This window comes from Schistocerca gregaria, chromosome X, assembly GCF_023897955.1.
Source record: "Schistocerca gregaria isolate iqSchGreg1 chromosome X, iqSchGreg1.2, whole genome shotgun sequence".
In the NCBI taxonomy this organism is placed as follows: Eukaryota; Metazoa; Arthropoda; class Insecta; order Orthoptera; family Acrididae; genus Schistocerca; species Schistocerca gregaria.
Genome location: NC_064931.1, coordinates 651,353,613 through 651,367,009, shown reverse-complemented (window position 1 = coordinate 651,367,009; position 13,397 = coordinate 651,353,613). Strand labels below are relative to the sequence as shown.

The 13,397-nt window shown below is 40.8% G+C and overlaps 1 protein-coding gene across 1 annotated transcript in view; it reads right to left on the bottom strand.

Annotated features, from left to right (window-relative positions):
• Positions 1 to 13,397, bottom strand: part of LOC126297497 (PI-PLC X domain-containing protein 1-like) — a 98,748-nt gene that overhangs the window by 61,518 nt on the left and 23,833 nt on the right. The window contains exon 2 of the mRNA XM_049988382.1: positions 1,739 to 1,897. Coding sequence (XP_049844339.1) covers positions 1,739 to 1,897 — 159 coding nt within the window. The remainder of the gene's footprint in view (positions 1 to 1,738; positions 1,898 to 13,397) is intronic.

Here is a 13,397-nt window from a genome sequence, read left to right as displayed (position 1 = left end):
TCATTACTACACATTAAGGTTGTCTTTAGCACAGAAAGGGGTGCACAAAGCTGCAACAAAAATTTTTGATCATTTATCCAGTGATATAAAAGTCCAACAGACAGCATAGTAAAATTTGATAACAAACTGAGAAAGTTTCTCCTTGACAACTCCTATTTCAAAGAATAATTTCTTTTATATTTATGTGTAAAAGGTGGTGGGTAGGAATTCCTAACATCTGTATACCTTTTTTGTTTTTATAATAAATAAATGTTCAAGGTGTAACCATATGTAAAAATTAATTGATTATGTGAGTGTATAATGACTCATTCCACAACATTACAATCTATTGTGCAAAATGATCCATGGAATATGTTACTAACAAACTAACTAACGAGGTGTGTGTAAAGCTGACAGTTCACCTATATGCATTTTACTTGGTGTACTCACAAGTAAAAGTGGAAACTGCATAACAGAATACCCTTTGTCTTTCATTCCAAGAGGAACAATATTCTGGAAATGCCAGTGTTAGCAAACTGTTTGTATGTCTCTATCCTGAAAGTATACCATGAGTAGGTTCATTGCACCTGACCTGAGTTACCTGTGTCATTCACGTCCAGCACAAATGTCAATGCCAAACAACATACTGCAGTTCTGTAGTTCTCAGTTCAAATAAATAAATGGGTTTCAGAGACTGTCTACACAACATTTCAGGAAATCCTTCTATTAATATGACTAGAAATCAGGTAAATGGCATCTACAGCCATGCTGAGAATGGTGCAACAACAAAAAGAAGTGTGTTATTTATTGTTAATATTCTGATATTATAGTAGGAAAATTATTTTTTCAAATATTAAAAAGAGTCACAGTTATATAAGCTGCTCTTTTTATTTCTTTCAATACTGATATTCTAAACAGCATTTTAAACTTTGTCAAAATATGTAAACATTTTCCTTTTTAAAAACTTAAGTAAAATAAAAAAAAATTACAAAACTAAAGGCCATCATCAACACTAAAATTGCTAGAGATGGAGCATTGGCTCAATAGGTCTAAGATGGAAATATAACTGATCATGTTCTGTTCAATAAGGTATTTAACATACCAGTATTCACCTGAAATTATGTAGTGAAACCACTGAAACATAAATTTGGATAATTGGATAAGGATTTAAATCCCACACCTTCTAAATATCAGTCCGGTGTCTTAACCACTGTACCAACTCACACAGTCAAATAGCTGAAATACGAACATGTGCATCGTCGATGGGTATATGAACTATTGTTGCTTCCCTCATTTTTCACTGCTTTATAGCTCCTTGAGGAAAACCATTCTTACAATGACTGGCAAACTTTTGGGATGTGTTATATTTACTATAAAATTATGAAAACAAAAACAAAAATACAGTTTCTGATTTTTAACTCCACTGGTGGCTGCAGTTAATACACAATTCAAATTTCAAGCTTGTAGCAGAATTGTAAATTGCTTGCATTTTTAGAAAACATTGAAACATTCAAGCATCACAAGAATTTCTCTGTTTTATTTTCACTTGTGTGTAGGGAAATGAGTAGTGTTAAGTACCAAAGTAAGTACAAACTATGACAACCACTTTCTTGTCAGCACATTTAGCGAAGAATGGAGAATGTCCTTGTTCACACTTAATTAACTTAAAGAGTACCTGGAAAGGTTACAATCCGGAAATGCTAATAACTGAAAATGCTAGTAAATCAAGTATCAAAGCCAATGTTGCTGGAGGCCATACCTGGTGTTACTTCTTGCAGTGAAGATACATTGTAAAGGCCAATCCAGTCTGCATCCAGACTAGGCTGCCAGTTCAGTTCCAGATCATACTGAAGTGTGTTGGATTCATGCCCCTCTGCAGGAGACACTGTGAGTGACACATCTGGGAAACCATTTCCAGCTGAAAACAGAAACTTTCTTTTTTCACATTCACCAAACTTCATATACTGGAATTTAAATTGTTCCATGTGGAAGTTTATCTTTGGTGTTAGGAATAGCTCCTCAGTTGGCAGAAAGGCTTTTAATATGAATTCAACTAGCAGTTGTCGAGGGCAAATGGAGTTACATATATAGTTCTAAACACATAACTACCAGTCTCAGGTGTCTGGTTTCATTCTATATATCCACTTCGTTTGTGTATTTCCAAAAGGGAATTGAAGTGGAATATTGTACTGGGAGTTTAAAAGATGAGGGAAGTACACAAATAGATTGTATGTTGGTGAGCGTCACAAACAGTACTCTGCTTCATGCTATAGAGAGGTAATGCTGGGAAACAATTTTAAATAGAAGAGACAATAAGCTATTCAGTAAACTTTTGTAACAGAGTGAGGTGGGTCTGTTCTACTTGATCTTATGTAACTCCTGTTGCCAATATTATTTTTTCTGATTCTTTTTATTGTTGTTGTTGTTGTTGTGGTCTTCAGTCCTGAGACTGGTTTGATGCAGCTCTCCATGCTACTCTATCTTGTGCAAGCTGCTAGTAATACAAATATGATGGTTACATGAAATAACTAGCTTTTTTGTTCATGTTGTGGTTCTCAGAACTTTATTATTCACAGGATAGTTTTCAGACTACTGCTGATAATGGTATAATTAGTTTTTATGGATACATTTTATTTGAATTAATATTCATAATTTATAAGACTTGAAGACCAAATGCATTTCAAATTGTCATACTACTAAAAAATGTTTCTTTGAAGATTAAAATTGTTCATTTTAAAAGTACACTTTCTTCACTTTCCAACAAACATTTTACTTTCTCCAAATTCACAAGAATTTAAAAGTTATTCATTTTTAAAATTTTCTTGTTCAAGAATGTTCATATTTCAGAATGTAATTCTTTCCAAACTCCAGCATCATAGTTTTGTAGCCTACATTTGTCTGTTTCCAAAAATCTATTCCTTCACTAAAATAACTTGTTAGTTTGTTAATTATTCAGGTTAGAAGATTTCAGCTTTTTGAAACATTTTGGTGAACTGGTTTTCACTGGGAAACAGAATGAAGAATTGTCACAATCAACAATTGTTGGGCACATCATATTTTCACACTAAGAATACAAAAAATCATATGACATATTTGGCTTCAAAACTTTTAAGATATTACAATGATCTCATTTAATTACTATAGAAAACTGCAACTTAGAACTGAAAACTTTTTGTTTCAATTTAGTGCTACACAGGTGAGATGAGGATTTGAGTCCCATACCTTCCAAATCTAAGTTCAGTGCCTTAAACATTCTGCCATCTCACTTGGACCATTCTTTCTATCTGGAACCTTCTGGATGATCTTGTGTACATTCAGAAGGCCATAAAAGACTTGGTGGAAGCTGCAGCTTCTGAATATAAAGATGTTTGAAAGAACTTTGCCAGCAGTGCAGAAACATGAAATCATTCAAAAGCTTGGAAACAAGATTTAGTTTTGAAGACCAGTTTATATGCTTTGGAAAACAAATAATGTCTTAGTTACTGAAGAAAGTGAGTATTATGATGTGAACTGATTATATGAATCATAATGTCTCACAATCAAAGCTCTTCTCATATTTGAATCCCTCATAAAAACCTTTAAGGCCACAGCATTGAGAAAAACATATGTATTAGTGACTTGAAAAAACAGTATTAAACAAAATCCTGGCCTTTGCATTTTACATCACAATATTACAACCAAAACACATCACAGCTTACTTTGAGACTTCTGTGTCTTTATGAGAACACACAACATCATCAAAGAGGCTCTTCGTAGAAAAAGGCAGGTCACAAAAAATGGTACACTGATTAAGGCACTGGAATTTATTTGAAAGGTGTGAGGCTCAAATCACCATACAGATACAGGTTTTCACAGCTTCTTTGAGGCTTTTAAGGCAAATGCCAATACCTTTCCTTTAAAAAAGTCGCATGTGTTTTCTCTCCTCTCCCCCCCCCCCCCCCCCTCCCCCCATGTCCAATTTCAGCTTGAGCTCTGTCTTTAATGATCTCACTGTTGATGTGACATTACTTCTAGTTAACAGTAAACTGATCATTCATGTCAAACACTTAAAAGATTTGCACAATTAGTCATTTAAGGCCTCTTTGTCTGCACTCTCACATGTAGAAAGCAGTATTAGTTATCTCTCATTCTGTGATACAATGCTTACAGAAGTCATGTAAAATTATCTCCAACAAAGCAATTTTATTGCTAAATTACTGATTTCAGTTAGCTTGCAACAATTGACATTGAAATTGTGATGATATCATATTTAAAAAGGATGTGGTGAATGGTTCTCTGTAGGTCTACGTTGTATATTACAACAGAACAATTTATTTTAAATCACAGTTTTAGCATTGATGGACATCACAACTGGGAAAAACCATTTATCAGTCCCAACTGTGTTCCCAAACATTAATTCTTACTGTAGTTCCACTAGAATGCCTAAGCTCTTAATTAAATATCAGTCCCAGAATGATGTCAAACATTGACTATGGCATGTAACAACATCTGAAATGTGAGATCCAAGTCTGACAAGATGCTTGGTTACTACAGATATGTGTACTAATGGCTGGGGTGTGGCCAGAAGAAAACCAAGCCCTTGTAAATAGCTAAGCTGTCCAGGATTATCTCTGAGACGTTAGAAAATCATAAGCCCTGGCTGCATTTTTTAAGGCATGGCTGGATACAAATGTGGAACTAGTGAGCTAACTCTGGCACAGGCACAGGCACAGGGATTTGTAGATGATTCACAATTATACGCATGATTGGACTGAGAGTGCAAACAAGAACACAGAGTAAGAGGCAGACTGTGAAGGGGAATGTGTGAGTGTAAAATGATTGAAGTTGGTGAAGGCTGTAGGGACAGCAATGCAGGTAGGTGAGGGAGAGTGTCTTCTTGAGACTGGTGCCAGTAGGACTGCTTAATCAAGGAATATCAAAGAATTTCCATTCACATACTTCAGAGAAGCTGGTATTAGACAGAAAGGATCCAGATGGAATGGGTTGCAAAGCAGCCACTGAGTTGGAGCATATTTTGCTCAGTAGCAAATTCTGCCACTAGGTGATCAACTCTTTTTCTTTTTGTACTGGCCACTAATTCGAGTCGATAGCTTGTTGGTGGTAATGGCCACATAAAAGAATTTGGAGAAGATAAATTTTGCTATCGAGGGAAGAATCTTACCTCATATTAACTAACATTTCCAACTCATTGCCTACAGTTTATCTATATCAAAGACGCAAACTGCTTCCTTCTCTGCCTCTCAAACATCTCTATCTCATTATCACTTGCAACCCTACCCATAACTATTGAAGCCATCTTCCTATACACCAGAATCCTCCATACCCATGACCTTGTCACTTTAAAACAATACTTGTTCCAGTGTCTTACCCAACTCCAAGCTCATCACATCATTCCTTATACAGCTGATAAATTATATCCTTACCCACAACTGTTTCTCCTTTGAGTGGAATGTATATAAACAAATCCACATCACAGCCATGAGCATGCACATAGCACTGTTCTATGACAACCTCTTTATGGGCCTTCTTCTTCTTCTTCTTCTTAGTGTTTATCCTGCACTGACAGGGTATGCTTGTTGACATATCCACCTCCATTTTGGTCTGTCAAGAGCATCTTCATAGGTGTCATTGATGAATTACATTTCCTTCTTTATACGGTCCATCCATTGTGTATTGGGTCTGCCACAAGTTCGTCAACCATTTATGTCCAGTTGCATACCTGTTCTTGTAACCAAGTCTGCTTTACTGCATGTGACGTGCCCATACCATCTTAACCTGCTTTTGCTTAGTATGTCTGAGATGGGTGCAACTCCAAGTTGCTGTTGAACGTTGATGTTTGTTGCATGTTCAAATTGGGTAAGCCCAACGGAGCATCGGAGCATGCACATTTACATCATGTGGAGAGTCTGCCATGCTTCATTGTTGTTGGCCAACACTCCAACCCATAAAGTGTGACTTGGCATACTACAGTCTTATAAACATTTGACTTAATGTGTAAAGGCATACTGAGATCATGCAATACACCATTCAATTTGTGCCATTTCATCCATGCCTTGTTAACATGGGCACAGACACCCAGTAGACTTTCACCATCATTACATATGAGTGAGCCAAGATATTTGAATTGCTCCACTTTCTTCAGGTCCTCTCCATTGACTTCGATGCTCCCATTAGTTAGAATACGTGGAGTGTGGTACTCAGTCTTTTTGATATTTGGTCTGAGGCCAGTGTTACCAACTCACTGAGTCCAGTGCTGCATCTGTTCCTGGAGGTCTTCATGGTATTTGTTTGCCAGTAAAACATCATTAGCATATAGGCGTGACCAAGGGTGGGGTGACTGTAGGTTGTATGTCACAGTGTCCATCCAGAGGATAAACAGCAGCGGTGACAGTGCTGAACCTTGATGTACTCTGACATTCATAGTAAAAAGGGGTGATGTTCCCGCTGCACATTGGACATTGCTGGAGACATTCCAAAATAGCAGTTGGATGTAGGCTTCACAGACACTGTGAGATCGTAATATGTACCAAATAAGCTGATGTGGGATATGGTCAAAGGCCTTTTCCAAATGACACGTGAATACCCTTGTTCATTTCACAGTGTTTCTCAATAAGTAACTGAGCAGCAAGAATGACAATCTGTGGTTTTGCTTCCTTTGATAAATCTGCATTGATTTGGGGTGATAGAAACAATTGTGCAGAGCCTCGTGTCTATAACCTGCTCAGAGATCTTCATGGTGTGACACAGCTGTCAAATTGGTCAATAAAGCGAACATTCTGTCAGATTTTCTCTTCGAGGTTGGCAGTATGAAACTAATCATCCAGACTGCTGGGACTATATCTTCATCAATGATTCTGTTAAAGAGGGTAGTAAGAATTGTGACATCTTTGTGGCCAAGGATCTTCCACACCTCAGGTGGGATGCCATCAGTGCTAGCAGCCTTCTCATTCTTCATCTTTTTGACCGTTTCCTTGATCTCCTGGGAGGTAATTGGTAGTACAGATTCAGCAACTGGATCAGCACTCAGTATTGGAGAATGGTCAAATTCCTCATTGCTTCTTTTGGAGAAGTAAACACTCCACCTGTAGAGAATGCTGAGAGGGACTCGAAGGGGTTGATGGTCTTTGTCCATTATGTGTTTGACTTGACCAATGTCCTTTGTGGCTCAGTGGTGTGCTTTTTCAAGAAGATAAATTTTATTTACTCCTTCAGGTATGTCTAGTTCATAATACATACATCGTAAGAAGATCTGTCTGCTGCAACGACTCACTTGGCAGCCAATTTTTGTGTCTTGTAGCGTTGCAGATCTTCATCGGTGTGGGACTGGAACCATTCTTTGAAAGCCTTCTTCTCCCTCACAGCTGTTTGCACATCTTCATTCCACTATTACACTTCTTTATTGATTCCTCATTTGCCTGGTTTTGTCCCACCAAGAATGTTATTCACTTCACAGTGGGCTTGGCTGGTAATGCTGTCCCATATGCCTGTACTGGCTTTGCATTCTGACATATACCAACACTTGATTCTCTGCACTTCAATGATTTGGGGATGATTTCAGTTGTGGATATTCAGCTTGAGGTCCATGCCATGAGACCAATGCTGGGGAGTAACCGATTCTGAGCGGATGACTTTTATGTCAGTTACCAGCTTCAGGTTATGTCTTCTTGTAAGCAGTTGGTCAATTGGAGTCTTGTGCCCACGATTTGTACATGTTATCAGATGTATATGCTCCCTACTGAAGAATGTGTTAGTCACCACAAGCTCGTGTGCTTGGGCAATCACACCCCATCCTCATTGACAGTGTTATACCCATTTCCACCATGACATTGGTCATACTCATTCCTTGCTGATCCTACAAGACCATTGAGGTTGCCTCCTATTACCAGATATTCTTCGAGATCAATAGTGCACAGATGGGTATCTAATTCTGTCCAAAATTCATCCTTTTCCTCGTCAGGGTATACAACCTGGGGCCTGTAACAGGACTCAATTCAAAGTTTAGATGTGCCAGACTCAATTTTTACACTCGTGAGTCAGTCACATAATCAATATACATTTGTGACACTGTCCTGATGCCCACCACTAGTCACAATGTCTATGCCATTATGAGTGCTGCTTGTGCTGTTGTAGTACAGTTTCTATCCATCACCAATCTCCCAGGCCTTTGGTTCTTTCCATTTGGTTTATTGAATACATGTAATGTGTACATGCCTGTTTTTCAAGGTTTCAACTAATTCCTAGCTTCTTTTGGACATGGTTAAATGTTGACAGTAACAATTCATAGATGGAATAACTTCTTTAGCCCGCCTTGTCCAGTGGGGTAGCCTTTGTTCATTTGTCATGTTTCCTGGGAGATGGGAAGGCATATCGCTTGTGGGATATGCCCTAACATTCATACCCAATTTTCGACCCAAGATCCCAAAACCATTGTCTAGAAGCAATGCAGCCTATCCCCATTCCTCTATAGCTCATATCAAGTCCATTAACCACTAATAGTACTTCCATTTTGATAACTGCCAATCCTACTACCCTAGGAAGTCTCTCCCCTCGATTGTACATCTGCAGTGATGAGCAATCCCTTTCCAGAATACCGAAGATCTGACCAAGGCCTTCATAGACTGGAATTATCCACCAAATCTGATCCACATGTGCCATACTAATACATGTCTCTAGTCCTCCAATTACCCCCTGAACCAGCTGCAAAGAGAACCATCTTCATGACCTAACATCAGTGTGGACTGGAACCAGGGTTCAACTACTTATCATCACACCAAAAAATTAGGAACATCTTACCCACAGTCCTTACCATCCCTTCCAAAGTGGCATTCCACCAACCACACAATCTACAAAACATCCTAGTCCATCTTTAGATGACACCTGCTTCCACTTCTTGCCACATGGGTCATACGCCTGTGGAAGATACAGCTGCAAGACTTGGCTGATGCACCCACGCTGCACATCCTATTCTGGTCCCATCACAGGCATATACTATACTATGAGAAGCAAGGTCATCTAAAAAATCAGTCATATCATACACCAGCTCTGCTGTAACTTCTGCACAGCCTGTTATTTGGTCATGATCCACCAATCGACCATCTATCCAAAGAAATTCCCCTGCCAAGTTGTGACCAAGAAAAGAGTTGATCACCCAGCGGTAGAACAAGCAGCTGAGTATAACATGCTCCACTTCAATGCTTGCTTCACAAGCCATGCCATGTAGATCCTCCCCTGAATATCAGCTTCTCCGAATTACCTATGTAGAGGGGATTTGCCCTTACAGCACATCCATTGATCAAACAATCCTCCTAGCCTCCATCTCTGCTATCCCCCGTCCTGCACTCAACTCCTCCTCCCCTCCCCCCCACCCAGAGATTCACTCATACTACACTCACACCCTCAACCTGCAGTTCCTCCTTCTTCTGTTCTATATCCACTCCTTCACAGCACTACATGCTACACATAACTCACCCCACATGTTCCAGTGCTAGCTTGTTGGTTCCCCATCCATATCCTATACATTTGCTACTTTTTCCCACACACTATTGTCAGTCTTACTTCCTCCAACCCTTCCACCACCCTTTTCTCTCACCCACTCCTCTCAATACAACCCCCCACACACAAGATGAGATGCAGTGCTGTTACAGTATTTTGTGTGTGTGTTTTTCAGTGAGGCCTGAAGAAGGATTCACCTGAGAGGCTGTTAACCAAGCTTACTTGTTTATGTGCCTCCACTTATATAGTAAGAAGTTACCTTTACCCCTTCTAAAAATTTTCCACCAAAGACTTCCCATTACCACAATTATTTGAAGACTTTTTAAAACTACTTGCACTATGAAGTGCATCTACATGGGTATCAAGATTTTTAATGCAAGATCCAGAACGAAATTTGCTCCATTGGGGCCTCCACAAAGTATGATGTAAAATGGTGAGACCCAACTCACATATATCTTTAATGGCATTAAGAGCCGGCCTGATGTGTACAAATCTGAAAACAACCATATAAGTGCGATCTCGAGGTACTAAAGGCCCATGTAGTTCAATTTGTGAAAAAAAAAAAAACAGTCATGGACACATTCGACTGCGTGTGAATAATTTAACACCCTTCCTTTCTGAGCACAACGGATAGGCCCTGGTTCTGATTACTTATCTGTTGGAAGATCCTGGATGAACACATAGAAAGAAACGCCTTAATGTTTAGCACCATAAAGCTTTCTTTTACGTTGCCAATGGTATTGTAAAGATAGGTAAAACGTTAAGCTTTGTGCATAAGACTCATTTAAGATTATTTCGGAAGAAACTACGAAAGTTAGCACGTCGATGAACTTAGTGATCTGACAAAAGCATTCGCATTCAGTCAACGTCCCCGTATTTGTGAACAAATCATCAGAAAACTTCCTTTTGTACACTGAAAACTCGTCACACTCAGTAAATTACCGTAGCTGGAAAAGTCATTCGAGTAAGAATACACTTTTGTTGCCGCTCTTAAGTGTCCGATAACCTGTGGCCAGTGACTAGAGCCAGCTATTTCCGAAGCAAACGTCAGTCCTGTGATATGTGGAGATTACTGAGTCAGAACAGTAACCTCTAAATCAGGTTACTTGTACAGAGAATAGTAACAAAAGTTATACTATCCTCGCTTTCTCCATGACGACTGAAACTGGAAATTTCTGGTAGGTCTGAGCTCCACTATTAACTGCAACATAACAAAGGACACGTTATTAATGAGGACTGTAGGTGGTGCAATCGTTGCGGTAGTAGCAAAGAAAGTTAAACCCACAGGACCTGAAGATGTATGCCAGATTATTCGGCCGAGTCTCAGTTTCGAGGATGAGCAAAAACTCGCAGGTCGGTCCTTCTCCAAGATGTAACCAAAAAATCCAGAAAGCCAGAAAATCTCGGCTCACTAATAGTTATGTTCCTTAATGATATTGCTAGAAGATTTTAATCGGCCAGCAATCCATTCAGACAGCTACTATGAGTAATCTGTATGGCAAGACATCATGTAAAACAATGGTAAATGCTTTCTCTGTGAACCGCTTAGAACAGGTTTTCCTGAAGCCCAGTCATGAAGAAATATATTAGATATAATACCAATAAATGGACCTGTCCTCTTAAACGAATGCAAAGGGCAACAAAAAAGTAGAAATTTTGACAAATTCAGTAAACTAGATAAAATGCAGTATTGTCATTTCTCAACTATGGCCTTGTAGATTAGTTATGGCTCATGTTTACAAGAAAAGTTGACCAAGCACTGGATAGATATGTGCCTGGTAGAACAGTTCTTGATAGGGCAGTGGAAGAGGGGGAGGAATGGAGTGTCCACGGCATAGAATTTCAAAAGAAATAACGATTACCGGTATTGTACAATTGATGTAAAACGGAGCACATGGCTGTAGACAAAAGGCTGCTCAATGAAACACGTTTACATGTTGCAATGTGTGACTCTTTCAACAGCTAACAAGATCTTATCGAAAGCCTTCTAATAAAGAAATTCTGGTCACATGTAAAGGCTGCCAGTGGCACCAAAGTTACGGTCCACAAACTCACAGATGACGCAGAAAAGAAACTGGGCATGGAAAAGCAGACGTTGAACCGAGTCTCAGACGTTATTTTAAAAACCAAGATCCAGGATTTTTGCCCCCGTTTTATTGTCACACCTCCACAGTGCCTGATCAAAAGCATCCAGCGACTTATTAGTGGACATTAATATGGAATGTGTCCACCTTTCGCATTTATGACGGCTTGAACTCTGCTGCATACACTTTCAGTGAGGTGTGTGGATGTCTGTGGAGGAATGACAGTTTATCAAAATAAACTGAATCCTGCCTAGTCGTGGAATATTCGACGTATAGAAAACCTGCTTTCTCGGATCGCTAGTCAACAATTCAAACAACCGTATTAATGAGTTTTATTACGAAAAGTAACTAACAACAGTTAACTTTGTTTTAAACAGATGTGTCGAAAGCAAAGGGCGGCAGACGATGTTCTTCCATATAACAATTCCTTATAGAGCTATATAGAATGTACGAGCAAAGTAACGAACTTATGACGCTTCTATCCAGTTACTAGTCTTCTACACTCCTGGAAATGGAAAAGAGAACACATTGACGCCGGTGTGTCAGACCCACCATACTTGCTCCGGACACTGCGAGAGGGCTGTACAAGCAATGATCACACGCACGGCACAGCGGACACACCAGGAACCGCGGTGTTGGCCGTCGAATGTCGCTAGCTGCACAGCATTTGTGCACCGCCGCCGTCAGTGTCAGCCAGTTTGCCGTGGCATACGGAGCTCCATCGCAGTAGGATCCTACGCAGTGCCGTAGGGGACCGCACCGCCACTTCCCAGCAAATTAGGGACACTGTTGCTCCTGGGGTATCGGCGAGGACCATTCGCAACCGTCTCCATGAAGCTGGGCTACGGTCGCGCACACCGTTAGGCCGTCTTCCGCTCATGCCCCAACATCGTGCAGCCCGCCTCCAGTGGTGTCGCGACAGGCGTGAATGGAGGGACGAATGGAGACGTGTCGTCTTCAGCGACGAGAGTCGCTTCTGCCTTGGTGCCAATGATGGTCGTATGCGTGTTTGGCGCCGTGCAGGTGAGCGCCACAATCAGGACTGCATACGACCGAGGCACACAGGGCCAACACCCGGCATCATGGTGTGGGGAGCGATCTCCTACACTGGCCATACACCTCTGGTGATCGTCGAGGGGACACTGAATAGTGCACGGTACATCCAAACCGTCATCGATCCCATCGTTCGACCATTCCTAGACCGGCAAGGGAACTTGCTATTTCAACAGGACAATGCACGTCCGCATGTATCCCGTGCCACCCAACGTGCTCTAGAAGGTGTAAGTCAACTACCCTGGCCAGCAAGATCTCCGGATCTGTCCCCCATTGAGCATGTTTGGGACTGAATGAAGCGTCGTCTCACGCGGTCTGCACGTCCAGCACGAACGCTGGTCCAACTGAGGCGCCAGGTGGAAATGGCATGGCAAGCCGTTCCACAGGACTACATCCAGCATCTCTACGATCGTCTCCATGGGAGAATAGCAGCCTGCATTGCTGCGAAAGGTGGATATACACTGTACTAGTGCCGACATTGTGCATGCTCTGTTGCCTGTGTCTATGTGCCTGTGGTTCTGTCAGTGTTATCATGTGATGTATCTGACCCCAGGAATGTGTCAATAAAGTTTCCCCTTCCTGGGACAATGAATTCACGGTGTTCTTATTTCAATTTCCAGGAGTGTAGCTGGTGTAGAACTGGGCCGCAGCCAGTCGGGCGCGGCGCTTATGTTCTCTTCGCATAGAGGCAGCGGCTGTCGCGTTGCCCTGGAGACGAGTCGGTCAGCGTGCAATGGGCTGACTTCTTCACATCCCTCTCTGCTCTCTCGTTCCTGATTGGCGTGCTGG